Raw genomic sequence first — 12,624 nt, 5'->3', positions numbered from 1 at the left:
TGCCAGCAGTTGTGTCAGCGGAAAAGCGACTCCCACTTAGCGCTTTTCCAAAAGGCTTTTTCATGCTTTTACAAAAAGAAAGAGAAAGAGAAAGAAAAAGCACTTGTGTTTGCAAATCCCGAGCGGCCGCCTCGCAGCTCCTGCACACCCGGCGCCCACAAGGCCAGAAGCTATGGGCAGGGGACGCCCGCTACGCAAACACAGGCACGAAAAAGGCCTCCCCGCCACCCCCAGCACAGCGCGCTGGTGCTCGCTGCGCACCCGAAACTTCAGGAAGAGGCCGCTGGCGAGCCCACGCCGCTGCCACCCCGCCACGCTTATATGCCCCTCGCCCACCCGCCCCTGGGGCCACTCGCAGGCCAGGCACCGCCCACGCCGTCCTTTCACAGGGCCGCGTGGAGACGCCACTTCCGGAGGCGGGGCGCGCGGGCGGGACCCGCGTGGGGGAGGGGCGCGGCCAGGTCCGCGCAGGCTCGCCAGGGCCGCAGCGCCGAGCTGAGCGCTTGACTATATATGGTCAAAGCTGGGGGCGAGCCGCGCGCGGGGCCGCGCTTCCGGGTTCGGTGCGTCCGCAGCGGCAACGCGCAGGGCAGGGCGCGAGCGGACCTCGGAGCCCCAGCCTCGGACCGCCCCCTCCGCGCCCGGCACGCCCGGCGCCGCCTTTCGGTCCCTGTCCCCGGCTCGGTCTCGGCCCGTGTGGTTTGCGGCGCGGGCGGCCCCGGAGGGTCTCGGAGAGCGCGGCGCGGTAACAAGTGGGCGAGGATGCCGTACGAGATCAGTAAGTGCCGCGCCCCGGTGCCCCCGGGGTGGGCGCCCGCGCTGCTGGACCTTCGGCCATCGTCGGGGCGTGGGCGGCTCGCCGGAGTCTCGGGGCGCGGGGGCTGGGGGGCTACGGGCGCAGGTCGGTGAGCGCCCCGCCGCCCTCGGGGGCTACCGGCGGCGATCCAGCCCCGTGGAGGGAAGCAAAGTTGGCGTTTCGGGCCGGGCCCGGTGCAGCTTCTGCGTCCCCGAAGGGCCCGGCCGGGATCGTGGACCAGGAAGTCGTGCGGTCCCCTGCGCTCCTTCAGAGTGGCGGCCACCCTCCGGGTGGAGGCAACAGGTGACCGGCTGAGACCGGTCCTGGGCCTCTGCTCGCCTCCCTCCCCTCCTTCCTCAGCCCAGCCGGGGACCGAGGTGGGGGCCACCCTAACATGCCTCGTCGCGTTTGTGTCTCCGCAGAGAAGGTGTTCGCCAGCCTCCCCCAGGTGGAGAGGGGCGTCTCCAAAATCATCGGCGGCGACCCCAAGGGCAATAATTTTCTTTACACCAATGGAAAGTGCGTCATCCTAAGGAACATCGACGTGAGTATCCCCTTACCACCACGAGGCGCCGGTTCGGCCCCTGCGCATCTTAGGTTCATTCCCCTTCCCCCGGTTCATTTCTGACCCTGTGGCTTGGGGAGGGCGAGGACGCCACGCCCCCTCAGCCTGGGGAATCACACCTCAAAGCCCAGAAAGACTGTTTCAAGTTTATCTGAGCCCGACTCTTTTTCTTCATGGGGAAACTGAGGCTCAGATTGATTCAGTTCATAAGCGTAAAGGCTCTGGATTTGGGAGATCAGACAGGGGGTCAGCTGCAGCTTGACCTTGGGGCGGTGGGTGACTTGGGCCTCTGAGCCCTAGTTTCCTCATCTCTAAAATGGAGATGATGAGATGAGAGGCTCCCCCCACTTCCCCTGGCAGCCCTGCCCACTGAGTGAGATGATGCATCCCTCCAGCCTAGCGTGCCTGGCACACACCCAGCGCTTGGTAAATGGTGTTTATGTTTAATCATTAACCCAGGGTCTCCTAGTGTGGCTGAGCCCCGACTCAGACCCAGACCTCTACACTCCAGACTCACTTCCTCCTGCAGAGCTGCGCCCCATGCAAAACCAGGAACCAGTTAATTCCCATGAATCAGTGGCACAGGCCTCCTGTACCCAGGCTGAGAATGCTTCTAGAGCCAATTCCTTAGGAAATCCTTGCAAATTCCTGTTACTCTTTTGTGATTATTGAAGTGACACGGTCTGCTTGTCAGTCTCCCCCCTGCCAGGATCGCGTGCTGAAATCTTTCTTTTCCTTTCTCGACCTGAGTGATGGAATGGGGCATGGAAACTGGAGGTGCCAGTAGGACCATTGGGGTAGGGGGTTGCCTTGAACGGGGCTTGGGGTTTCACCTTATGCACAGTGTGTAGGTGGATGATTTTGCTTGGTGATGCTCCCCAAGGAAGTCCCCTTAAATTCACATCTGTTGTGACTAGCTTGGTGGTTGGGATTGTCATTGATCAGACGTGCTTGCCCTCAGGACCTTGCAACTCGCTGAGGGAATAAAGGGGCTGTGTGGGCCTCGGCTCCCGTGTCTGTAACAAGAGAGGCCTGTGCAGGGTCTGAGGTGCTGCTGGCTCTGCCTCCATCTCTCTGGTGCAGCCAGCCAGTGCTGTTGTTCCTGTGCTGGAAGATGGAGCTCGGGCAGTTTCTGCCCCGCCGAGGCTTGCGGGGCACCTCAGCTGAGGAAGTGGGTGGGTGTGAATGTGCTTTGAAGGTGCTAACAGCTGCTCTGCTAGTCTCACGGATCCCTAGAAAGCTGATTCGGCCTCACTAGGAGTGAGGGAAGCACCACCAAGGACTGAGACCGTAAAGATCCAGGGGTGTTGAGGGGGGGGCTTGAAAGTGGGAGAACAGTTGGGATGGCCCTAAGTAGGTACTCACTTGTAGTTGGGCACATAAAATGCACAGCGGCGTCTCAGGGATGCAGACTGGACCACTCGAAGGCAGGCACGTGTGGTGGCCGTTTACCTTCACTTCCAGATACAGCCCTCGTGAAGTACCTACTGTGTCTGGTTCTATGAAACACTACAGCCCATCCCTCTGAAGGGGCGTGAGGCTCAGTGAGGTGAAGGCAGCTAATAATGAGCTGGTTCCAGTGGAAAAGCTATTTGTGGCCGCTGACAAGCACCCCTCTGCAGGAGGCGGTCCCTGACTTGTGAAACCCATACTGCTCGTTCTTCTGAGGGCTTTATTCTTACCAGAACCCCAGAGTCTCCCATTCTCTTTTGAGAGCATGTCTGCTTCCCCTTCCCACCTATTTGTAAGTGTCTGCAGGGCCGGACAGCCTGCGGTGCTGCTGGAGCAACCCTCCCTGTTCTGATGCAAATCGGGCAGTGGGCTCCTGTTGGATTGCGGGGTTGTTGGGACTCCAGTAAAGGTGGTAGGGTTGATTTTAGGGCCGAGTACTCCAGTGACACAGACAAGGGTCCTCAACAGTCAGGGGCTAGGAAAGAAGATGGTGGGTTCGAGTACAGGCCCAGGGAGAGAGAAGCGGACAGGAAAGGGAGGTGGGACCCGGCCGTGGAATGTCCAGCAGATGTCTCGTTGGCATCTCACTTCACATGCCCAGTGCACATCGGGGTTTCCATGTGTCCCCCAACAACAGCAATGCAATATCTCCAGCTGTTCAGGCCCCAGACCTTGGACTTGTCTCCCTGCTTCTCTTCCATGCCATGTTTAATTCTTCACGGAATCTTGTTGACTCTACATTCAAAGTAACTTGAAAGTCTGACAAGTTTTCACTACTTCTCTGCTTCCACGCTCATTCAAGCTACCATCCTGGATTGTAAAAAACAAAAACAAAAAACCCAAGCAGACAGCCCACAGTGGTCTCCCTGCTTGCACCCTGGCTGCTCCAGTCTGTTCTTGGCACCACACTGGCCTGGTCACATGAAAACAGGAGCCCATTGCTCCTTTTCCTGTCCCTCACTGTGGCGGGTGGGCCTCGCCATCTGGCTCACACCTCACACTCAGCTCCAGGCAAAGTTTGTAAGAGCCTGTCCTGATGGTGCTTGCAGTCTAGCGGACAAAACCGCTCAGGAACCTGTCAGGACTGGCACAGAGGAAGCAGAGGTGCTGTGGGCACTCACCACAGGAGGCTCTGCGTGCCTGCAGGCTCGGGGAAGGGCCCTGGAGGGTCATTGGTGCCAGTCAGGTGAAGTGCGGGTGGCAAGAGGGTGCCGCAGAGTTTCAGGGGCTGGAGAGATGGTCGGGGCTGGAACACAGTGTGAGGGGGCCAGGCAGCACAGGTGTGCAGGGCTCGTAGGTGGTCAGGCAGCCCTACTGCAGATCCCAGGCCTGGTGCAGTGGGCACCAGCACCATTCAGAGGTGAGGCAGCCAATGATACCGTGTTTCCCCAAAAACAAGACCTAACCAGCCAATCAGCTCTAATGCATCTTTCGGAGCAAAAATTAATGGAAGACCCAGTCTTATATCTTACTATATAAGGCCCGGTCTTCTATTAATTTTTGCTCCAAAAGACGCATGAGAGCTGATTGTCCGGCTAGGTCTTGTTTTTGGGAAAAAGGTACGATCAAATCTATGGTAGACAGACAATTGTGCATCTTAGATTTGAGGCAGGATGACCAATTAGGAAGCTGCTCAGGGATCAGCGCATCATTCGGCAAGTGCTCGTGGGCAGGTACAACCCGTCCTGGCTTCTGGATGTTCTGCACACACATTCAGCCCCCGTCCTGCTGAGCTCTGCCTGTAGCCACAGTGACCAAGGTTGAAATCAGTGGTTCTCAGGGACAGGCAGTTTTGCCACCACTCTTGAGGCATACTTGGCAATGTCTGAGGACACTTTTGTGCTACTGCTGCCTAGTGTGCTGGTGCCAAACATCCTACAATGCACAGGACTGTCCTACAGCAGCAATCCACCCCAGAACGTCAGTAGCGATTGAAGAACCCTGATACGTAACATTCTAATGCACTTGGTTAAGCACTTGAATAGAAGAGTGTCCTGACTGAATTGGGAACAAGAGGGAAGAACCATCCCTGCCACCGAGTATCAGGGAAGGCTTCTGGCGCTAGGGCACATTTGCGTTGGGTTTTGGAGGATGAGTAAGAGTTCCCCCGGAAGAGGACTGAGACAGACAGCAGAGATGGGGAGAATCTAGACAGAACCGCGTGCACTGAGGTTGGAAGAAGTTTGACTTGTGTCCTCTGAGCACTGTTAATGGACTCCTGCAAGGTGGTTTTGGTACATTTCATACCTTGTTGATGGAGGTGTGGAGAGCTATCAAAGCCTTTGAGGTGAAAAAAAGGTTGCATCCTCATGCTTGAGGCCAGCAGAGAAGTGGTCATATTTCTGGATGGTTCGTGGAAGTTGGAATGGTTGGCGATGCCCACTGAGATCCCCGTCAGTCCTGAGCTTTGGAATGTGGGCTTATTACGGATGACTTGTAGACCTTGCAGTGGAAAGGGCCTCTTTACTTCTGCAGTCTCAGTGGTGGAATCTCCCAGCTTTGTGGTGATGTGGCCTTAGAATCACCTGGATCCCAAGCTTTGCTCGGCTGGCTTCTAGGTCTGCACAGGCCCTCCCTCTGCTTCCCGGGCGCTTAGCCAGAAAAGGCGAGTCCCCTACCATGGACTCGATCTGAACAGCCCATCGTGTGCACTCCAGGCCCGCCCCTGATCTTTGGGACCATTGGCTGGTTCCCGTCCTGCATGTGACTCTGAGCTGCTCCTCGCATCCCAGCTGGTCTCTGATGGGCACATTTTGGGCCAGCAGTGGCCGGGCTCTTGTCTTATTCAACTCAGTTCCCACATCTGTAAGAATAATGTTATCGTGGGGTCAGGGTGAGATTTAACTGAGTTAATTCACAAGTATCCCTATAGGGTTGCCTGGACTGTGACAAGTGCATGATCTGCCTTCGTCGTCACACCCTCCCTGTTGGGTGATACTACACTGTCTATTTAGAGACGAGAACACCGAAGTCCTGGGAGGTGCTGGGACGTGAACCGGGGAGCAGCAACACCCCCCCCCCCACCCCCGTCTTCTCTCTTGACTCGTCAGACGGCCCTGGGCAGGCAGAGGGAAAGTGGAAGACAGGAAGGGAGGTGGCAGCATCCAGTGGGCTACTGGTCTGCCCAGGGCCATGCAGGCAGCCCTCGAGGCGCCTGTGCCAAGGTGTGCTTTGCTTTATTGGGAAGGCACTGAGCTGACAGGAAAGAAAAGGCTTTCAGGGCTGGGAGAGATGATTGCCTGCTTGGAGCATCAGGGAGAGGGCTTCTTGGAGGAGGTGGCCTTTGCCTGGGTGTTAAGAGCTAATTCAATGTCACTGGGAATTGGGTAGGAGGGAAGACATTCCAGACCAAGTCAGATAAAGGGAAGAGTGTCACAACGTAGTGATTTGATGGAGGAGAGATGAGGACTTGGGATCCTAAGTTAGGGCTCCGTTCCTCTGGGTGGTGGTGGGGCGGGGTGGTTGGTGCTCACTGGTTCCTTCGTAGGCTGGGCACCATTTATGTAAAGTCCTTCATTTACTACTGGACCCAGGGCCAGCCCAGAGATGTGGGAGGTCTTTGGGGGAGTGAAGGGACCATACTGGGTGCAGTCTTGCTGTCTTTTGAGGCAGTGTGGCCCGGGGCTCAGACCCGCCAGTCTGAAAGCACAGGTTTGTGGAGCCGCTTCGGAGCTGGGTAGCTGGCCTTTCGTCGCCAATGGACAGAGGGCCCTGCAGATTTACAAATCGTTACTACACAGGTCCAGTTAGCAGTGAGTGCTTGCAGAACCAGGGATATTTAGAAAGCCAGGAAACAGTCCTGCAAGGTCATGCTCACTCTCCTTGGTCAGAGGACTCCCCAGGCGGTCTTAGGGCCCCAGCAGCTACCGAAGCGCAGAGGTCCCTGCAGTGCTGTCGCACAGCTTCCACGCTGGTTGGCTCTGGAGGCCTTCCCGCCTCCTCACGTGCCCATCGGGTCACGGTGGGCCAGGAACCGAGGAAAAAGCTGCCCTACCCTGTGACCTGGGCCATCACTGAACCTTCCCTATCAAATGGTGAGGTGGCGTCTGACCCCTCAGCACGGAGACTGAGGACAAAAGGAGTGTGAAAACCTTGGGGAGCGTAGGCGTGGCTCAGTTAGACCTGCCAGGGACACAGTGTTTAAGGAATTCCCCCTTCTGTGCTGCGGGCAGGTGCTGGGGAGTGTGGTTTGCTGGTCCTGAGGAGGGGCCTCAGCACGGGGGTGGGAGGCAGGCGTGGCCACGGCTCCTGCACTGCTGGGCCTTGAACCCACCCCCAACAGTGAGGCTGAAGCACGCTCACGTCTTCCCTGTCTGGGTGGCTCTCGGGCCTCCCAGGTGTGAGGGCAGCATTTTGGAGCTACTCCCAGAGTCTCAGAGCCCTGAGCTCTGCCCCTCCCTCAACTAAGTCACCCAGCGCCCCGCCAGGCCCTGTGCTGGGCCCTGAGCTCAGCAGGGAGCACCTTGTGGGACGTGGTATGGGGGCAGGTCCTGTTCTCACCATGAGGTGGGCCCTGGGAAGGAAGGGGCCTTGGCTGGGTCAACGGCCATGGGGGGTCTGGGAAGCAGGGAGGCAGAGGGGTCAGGTCCTGCATCTCCTGAGGGAAGGATTTCAAGGAAGTGATGGGTGATCAGAGCTGGGACCTAAGGACTGGTGGATTGATGGAAGGTAGAGAGCAATTGGGAAGAGATCATAACATCACGGCCCCAGGAGGCATAGGAAGAGCTGGATGGAATCTGGCCGAGGTGGGTTTGGGAGCTGTTGGGAAGGCAGGGCAGGGCAGGGCAGGGCAGGGCAGCCTGTGGTGGAGGGGGGGGGCAGGGCAGGGCAGCAGGCAAGGCCGCAGGAGGTTTCGTGGGCTCTGTTAGCCTCTGCCCACATGTGCCTGGTGCCCACAGGGCCGCCATTGCCAGGGCTGCTCCTGCCTGCAGTGTCTTGTCCTCTGTCTGCAAGAGCTAGTGTCGCCTGTGGCGTCACAGGAAGGACGTCCCAGAAGAGGGGCTCCCCAGACTGGGCGCCCCGTGGGACATCTGGAGCCCTGTTCTGAAGGTCCCCTGGGGCCCAAGGGAGGGGAGCCCCTGCCACAGCAGTAATGCTCCCAGAATTGGCTTCCTTCCCTCCCTGACTAGTTTCCCTGGTTCACAGCCCTTCCCCAAATCAGCTGCTACCCCCAAATCCTGCTTTCCTTCCCTGAGACAGGAGGCGGGGTGGGGAGATGTGCTGGCCCCCGCGAGACTTGGGAGTGGGCATCAGGTCAAGGCGTGGTGCCACCCAGGCCTGGCTGACGTGGAGTGCGCCGGCCCTGGGACAGGGAGGTGTCCTCTCTACCTCTAGTAGCAGCCTGGGGAGGGGCAGCCGCTGACTCAGGCACTGCTGTGCAGCCTCCTTGCCCCGCGGGCCCAGCTGTGTTTGGAAGACAGTCGAGAGGGATGATGTCTCCTCCAGCCCAGGACTCTGGTGCTGAGCCTGCTAGGGACAACCTTGGGGTTTCATATGGCCTGCCCTTGCAGATGCCCTGCCCATTTAGGGGAAGGAATTTTTAGGGCAGAATTTCCTCCCAGGGCCATTGCCTACTGTCTTCCATGCCTCCTCCAGGGCACCCGTGGAGCCCACCCTTTTCATGGCAGTGCAGGGTGGGGACAAGGTCACCTAGCTGTGAGTGCCAGTGTGGGTGGGTAATTGCCCTCTGGATGGCTTTCTCCTCTGTAAGTGGGTTGATGGGGCCCGCGGTGTGGGGGGTAAGACCCCTAGGTCAAGGGCCTTGATATGGTGGCTTGTGCACAGCCCGCTTTAGCCAGCTTTTTTGTGAGGGGACTTGTCACAGTCACAGCGTGAGACTCTGAAGGGCTAACCTGGGCAGGAGCGGTTTGGATTCGGCAGACATTTCGTGGATACCAGGCATCTGAGTTTATGGAGGTGGAATTAAGGTGTAAGAAAATCCCTTCCTTTGAAGTACATACAATTTTGAGATATATATAGTCCTGGAACCACCACCATAACCATAATCTAGAACATTCCAGACATTCCACTAAGCCCCCTCAGCCCCTTGCGATCAGTCGGCTCCACTCCCAGCCCCTAGTAATGACCCTTCTGCTTCCTGTCACTTGAGGGTTGCCTTTTCTAGAATTTCATACAAAAGGAGTCGTACATTGTGTTGGCTTTTTTACTTGGCGTAGTGCTTTTGGGAATCGCTGCTGCTGCTGTTGGGAGTAGCTGGGCCTCTTCATTGCTGACCCGGATCCCACTGGATGGACGCAGCAGTTTTCCATCTCCAGTCGGGACACCTCTGGGTGGTTTCCAGGTGGGGCTGTTACGGATAAAGCATCTCTGACCATGCACGTGACTTTCTGTGGACTTGTGCATTTACTTCTCTTGGGTAATTACCGAGGAGTTGAATTGCTAGGTTTTTGTATGGTATCTTTAATCAGAAATAACCAGCCTGACTGTCTAATGCCTGTTTTGGATTCCCACCAGCAATACCTGAACATTTCTGTGTGTGTGTGTGTGTGTGTGTCTGCCAACATTTGGTGGCATCAGTGTTTTAAGTTTAAGTTTACTGGTTCCAGTGGGTGTGAAGTGGTGTCTTGTTGCAGTTTTAATTTGCATTTCCCAAAGACTAATGACATTGAGCTCCTTTTCATTTGCTTATCTGACAGTCATAATATCTTTTTTCTCTTTTTTGGATACTTGCTATCTTTTTTATTTCATTAGCAAATGTTTATTCCGACATGGAGTTAATTTATGAACCACATATATTAATGTCACATAATAAATGTCAAGTCTTGGGGTGAAAGGTCTATGAAACTTTCTTTTCCCCAAAACAATTACTTATTGAGCACCTGTTATTTGCTAACTGCTGTGATGCCTGAAGAGATAAACATGCACATGAAGCAGGTCACAGAGAAGTTGGGGGAGGACTCGAGCTGAGGGACCCCAGTGCCTGACTGCTTCCGGGTGTGTGGAACGCTTGGAGCGCAGGGCAGGGGAAGACCGCCTGACACAGCCCTTCAGTTAGGCCTGATGCACAGAGGAGTGGGTGTTAGCAGGCAGGGAGCGGTGTTGCTGGCCGAGGGAACAGCATTTACGGACTAACAGGATTGGCAGAAGGTGGCTGGTATCTAGGGTGAGCTTGGTGGTGGCAGTCTGGTGGGACGGGGTGTGGCGCTCCTGTGGCGGGAGGCTGAGAAGAGCATAGGCTTTGACCTCTAAGGAGATGGGGGAGAGGCAACTACCAGGTGGCCGGAAGAGGTGGGGGTGCAGTTGGGGGTCAGTTTAGATGCACCTGCAGTGGCTGCTTCTGGAAAGCTGGGCGGCCTCGCTGGAACTTCGTTTGTGGGAAGCTGCCTCTTTTCAGAGAGCACGTGGTTCGCAGAAAGCGGACAGCGAGCGTCAGGGATTCCATGGCCGGTTCTCTCCCTCCTGAAAGCAGGCTCAGCTTGCAAATCCCGACAAACCAAGAGCAGCTCAGTGTGTTACAGGTGTGCCGAGGCCTGGTTTTGTGTGGGGGCCGGGCGGGAGGTGCCAGGATCTACTTTCAGGAAACCGAGTTAAAGTAAACCTTACTTCTGAGTAGTAAGGATGCTTCTAGTCCCACACGTGGGCCTCATTCTTACTGCGGAGTCCAGCCAACCTGGGATTGTGCGAGGAAAGGGAGTGGGGAATCCACATTTCCTAAACGAAGCTTTTGACAAGGACAGGCTCCCACCACACTGTTCTAGGGCCTCAAAGCCAGGGGCTCTGTTTGGGTCATCCCCCACGTGGCAGCCGGGACAGGGCTGTTTCTGAGCAGGGGAGACCAGCTCTGGAGGAGTTGGAAGACAGCTGATTTGAAGAAGTCTACAGCTGCAGCTGGCGAGTTCCACAAGCAGAAGAAAATTAGAGCCATAGATTTTCTTCTTTTAAGGAAATGTCTGTGTCATGTGCATATTTCACCAATACATGGGAAAGAACATCACCTCGGATTCGGCCCTCACAGACTAAAGAGAAAGAGTTGAAATATCCTAGCATTCTATCATCCAACGATAGGCAGGGAGTAGGTATATAGGCCGGTGGGTACACTTCCGGGGTTTTCTTTATGAAGGTTTTGCGTTAGTGTGTGTGTTGTTCCCCCCACATCCACCAGCTGGGAGGGCGGAAAGCAGTCTGACTGCGCCTGCGTCCCTTGTGCTTACTCGGGTCTCTTCCTGCAGAACCCAGCGCTCGCCGACATCTACACAGAGCATGCCCATCAGGTGGTGGTGGCCAAGTACGCGCCCAGCGGATTCTACGTCGCCTCTGGAGGTACCTGGGGGTGGAGGGCTGGGGGGTGGCAGGTGGATGCGGTGTCATTCGTTTCAGTTGGGGCTGACAAGGAAAGGATAAGCCACCCGATAGCCCCATCCCAGAAGTTGGTGGTTTGCAGCCTTCCAGCTGGTTCCAGCCTCAGGTCAGCAGAAGTGCTCTTGGGAGACTGGCCAGACAGACACCTTTGTGGGTGGCTGCCTCAGGATGCATCGGAGTGGGCACTTGCTGGTTTTCATGTTTAGACCTCTGACTCCATCTGTAAAACTTGCTCTTATTTATATCCTGTGATTTATTTTAGCCCTGTGAATTTTTTTTCATGGCCCTGCTTGCCAGCAAAATGCCTCTTCATTTAAAGCCCCACGATTTGGCCCTGGTGCCTTTTAAAACTATCTTCTCAGGAGAGAAATGTGTGGTGAGGGCCCCCACTGCCTGCTTGGCACAGCACACCTGCGCTGGTGCCACGAGCCGGGAGCCCGGCTGCTGAATCACGGGCAGGTCCAGGCCTGCCCTGTCCCATGTCCCCAGGCCAGGGTGATCACCCAGACAGAAATCAGTGCCTTTGGGTGCTCGTGCAGAATCGGTGAGGAAAGCTGGCGCAGACTTTTGCAAAGCACAGTGCACACAAGTAAAGGATTAATTTGACATTTTCTTAATTCGGTGGGGGAACCAAGGGCGTCTTGGGCTGCGCGAGTCCCAGTATTCTTGGGTAGAAGTCACAGTTTACATTTCTAGTGCTCTGATCCTTTGTACAGCGAAGACAGCAAAACAGTCACTGCAGAGGTGAGAGCCCTGCGCTAGACAGTGTGGTGGGGCGGGGATGTGCTCTCTGCCTCATGGGTACCTGGTACCTGGTGGGGCTGCGGTGGGGCTGGGGTCCCAGGACCTCGGGAAGCTCGCTTTTCGCTCCCCGGTGGGGTTCCAGCCCTCTGCTGGGTATTGAGGTCCCTGTAAGTCTGACTAGTCCACGTCTGCTGAACGACTGAACCTTCTAGAAGGCTTGTTGCGTGAGAAAGCCCATGCTGGGCCCTCGGCCCTGAACAGGAAAGTGCGGCTCTCCTTGGGGACCCACAGTGCCGTGTGGTGGTTCTCGGGGTGGGGTCCATTCCCCTTTTTCTGGTGGCAGCTTCCTCAGGTCATTGTGATGCTGGTGTCTGTGCCCCATGCTCAGTGCCCTGAGTGCCCAAGCAGGGTGACGTCCGGGTGCAGCGCCCCCGGCTGTGCAGAGGCAGGCTTTCCGGAGTTGGGGCCCCGCGCCCCGAGAGGGATGTGCGGGTTGCTCAGGTGAGGAGCGTGGAAGGGAGACCCGGCCACACTGCCGGTGTGAGCAGCAGCCTCTCCAGTCACTCTGTCCCCTTGCACTGTGGTGCTGTTCTTCCTGTGTCAACCGATGGGTGAGTGGATGTCTGTGTTTCTTGTCTGTCCCGTTGGAGACCTCAGGTAGGTGCCGTGCCCCCAGCTCCTAGCACGGGGCTTGGCACTTGTGGCACTCAGCATCTGGTCTGCCCTCTGCTCTGGCCTGGGCACCTCA

General features: G+C 56.7%; 1 protein-coding gene across 1 annotated transcript in view; it reads left to right on the top strand.

Annotated features, from left to right (window-relative positions):
• Nucleotides 1–519: 519 nt before the first annotated feature.
• WDR1 (WD repeat domain 1) overlaps nt 520–12,624 on the top strand; it is a 36,317-nt gene continuing 24,212 nt past the window's right edge. The window contains exons 1-3 of the mRNA XM_074321372.1: nt 520–778; nt 1,219–1,340; nt 11,003–11,093. Coding sequence (XP_074177473.1) covers nt 763–778; nt 1,219–1,340; nt 11,003–11,093 — 229 coding nt within the window. The 5' untranslated portion in view covers nt 520–762. The remainder of the gene's footprint in view (nt 779–1,218; nt 1,341–11,002; nt 11,094–12,624) is intronic.

Source organism: Rhinolophus sinicus, linkage group LG02 (assembly GCF_036562045.2).
Source record: "Rhinolophus sinicus isolate RSC01 linkage group LG02, ASM3656204v1, whole genome shotgun sequence".
Classification (NCBI taxonomy): domain Eukaryota; kingdom Metazoa; phylum Chordata; class Mammalia; order Chiroptera; family Rhinolophidae; genus Rhinolophus; species Rhinolophus sinicus.
This window is presented reverse-complemented; position numbering and strand designations above follow the sequence as displayed.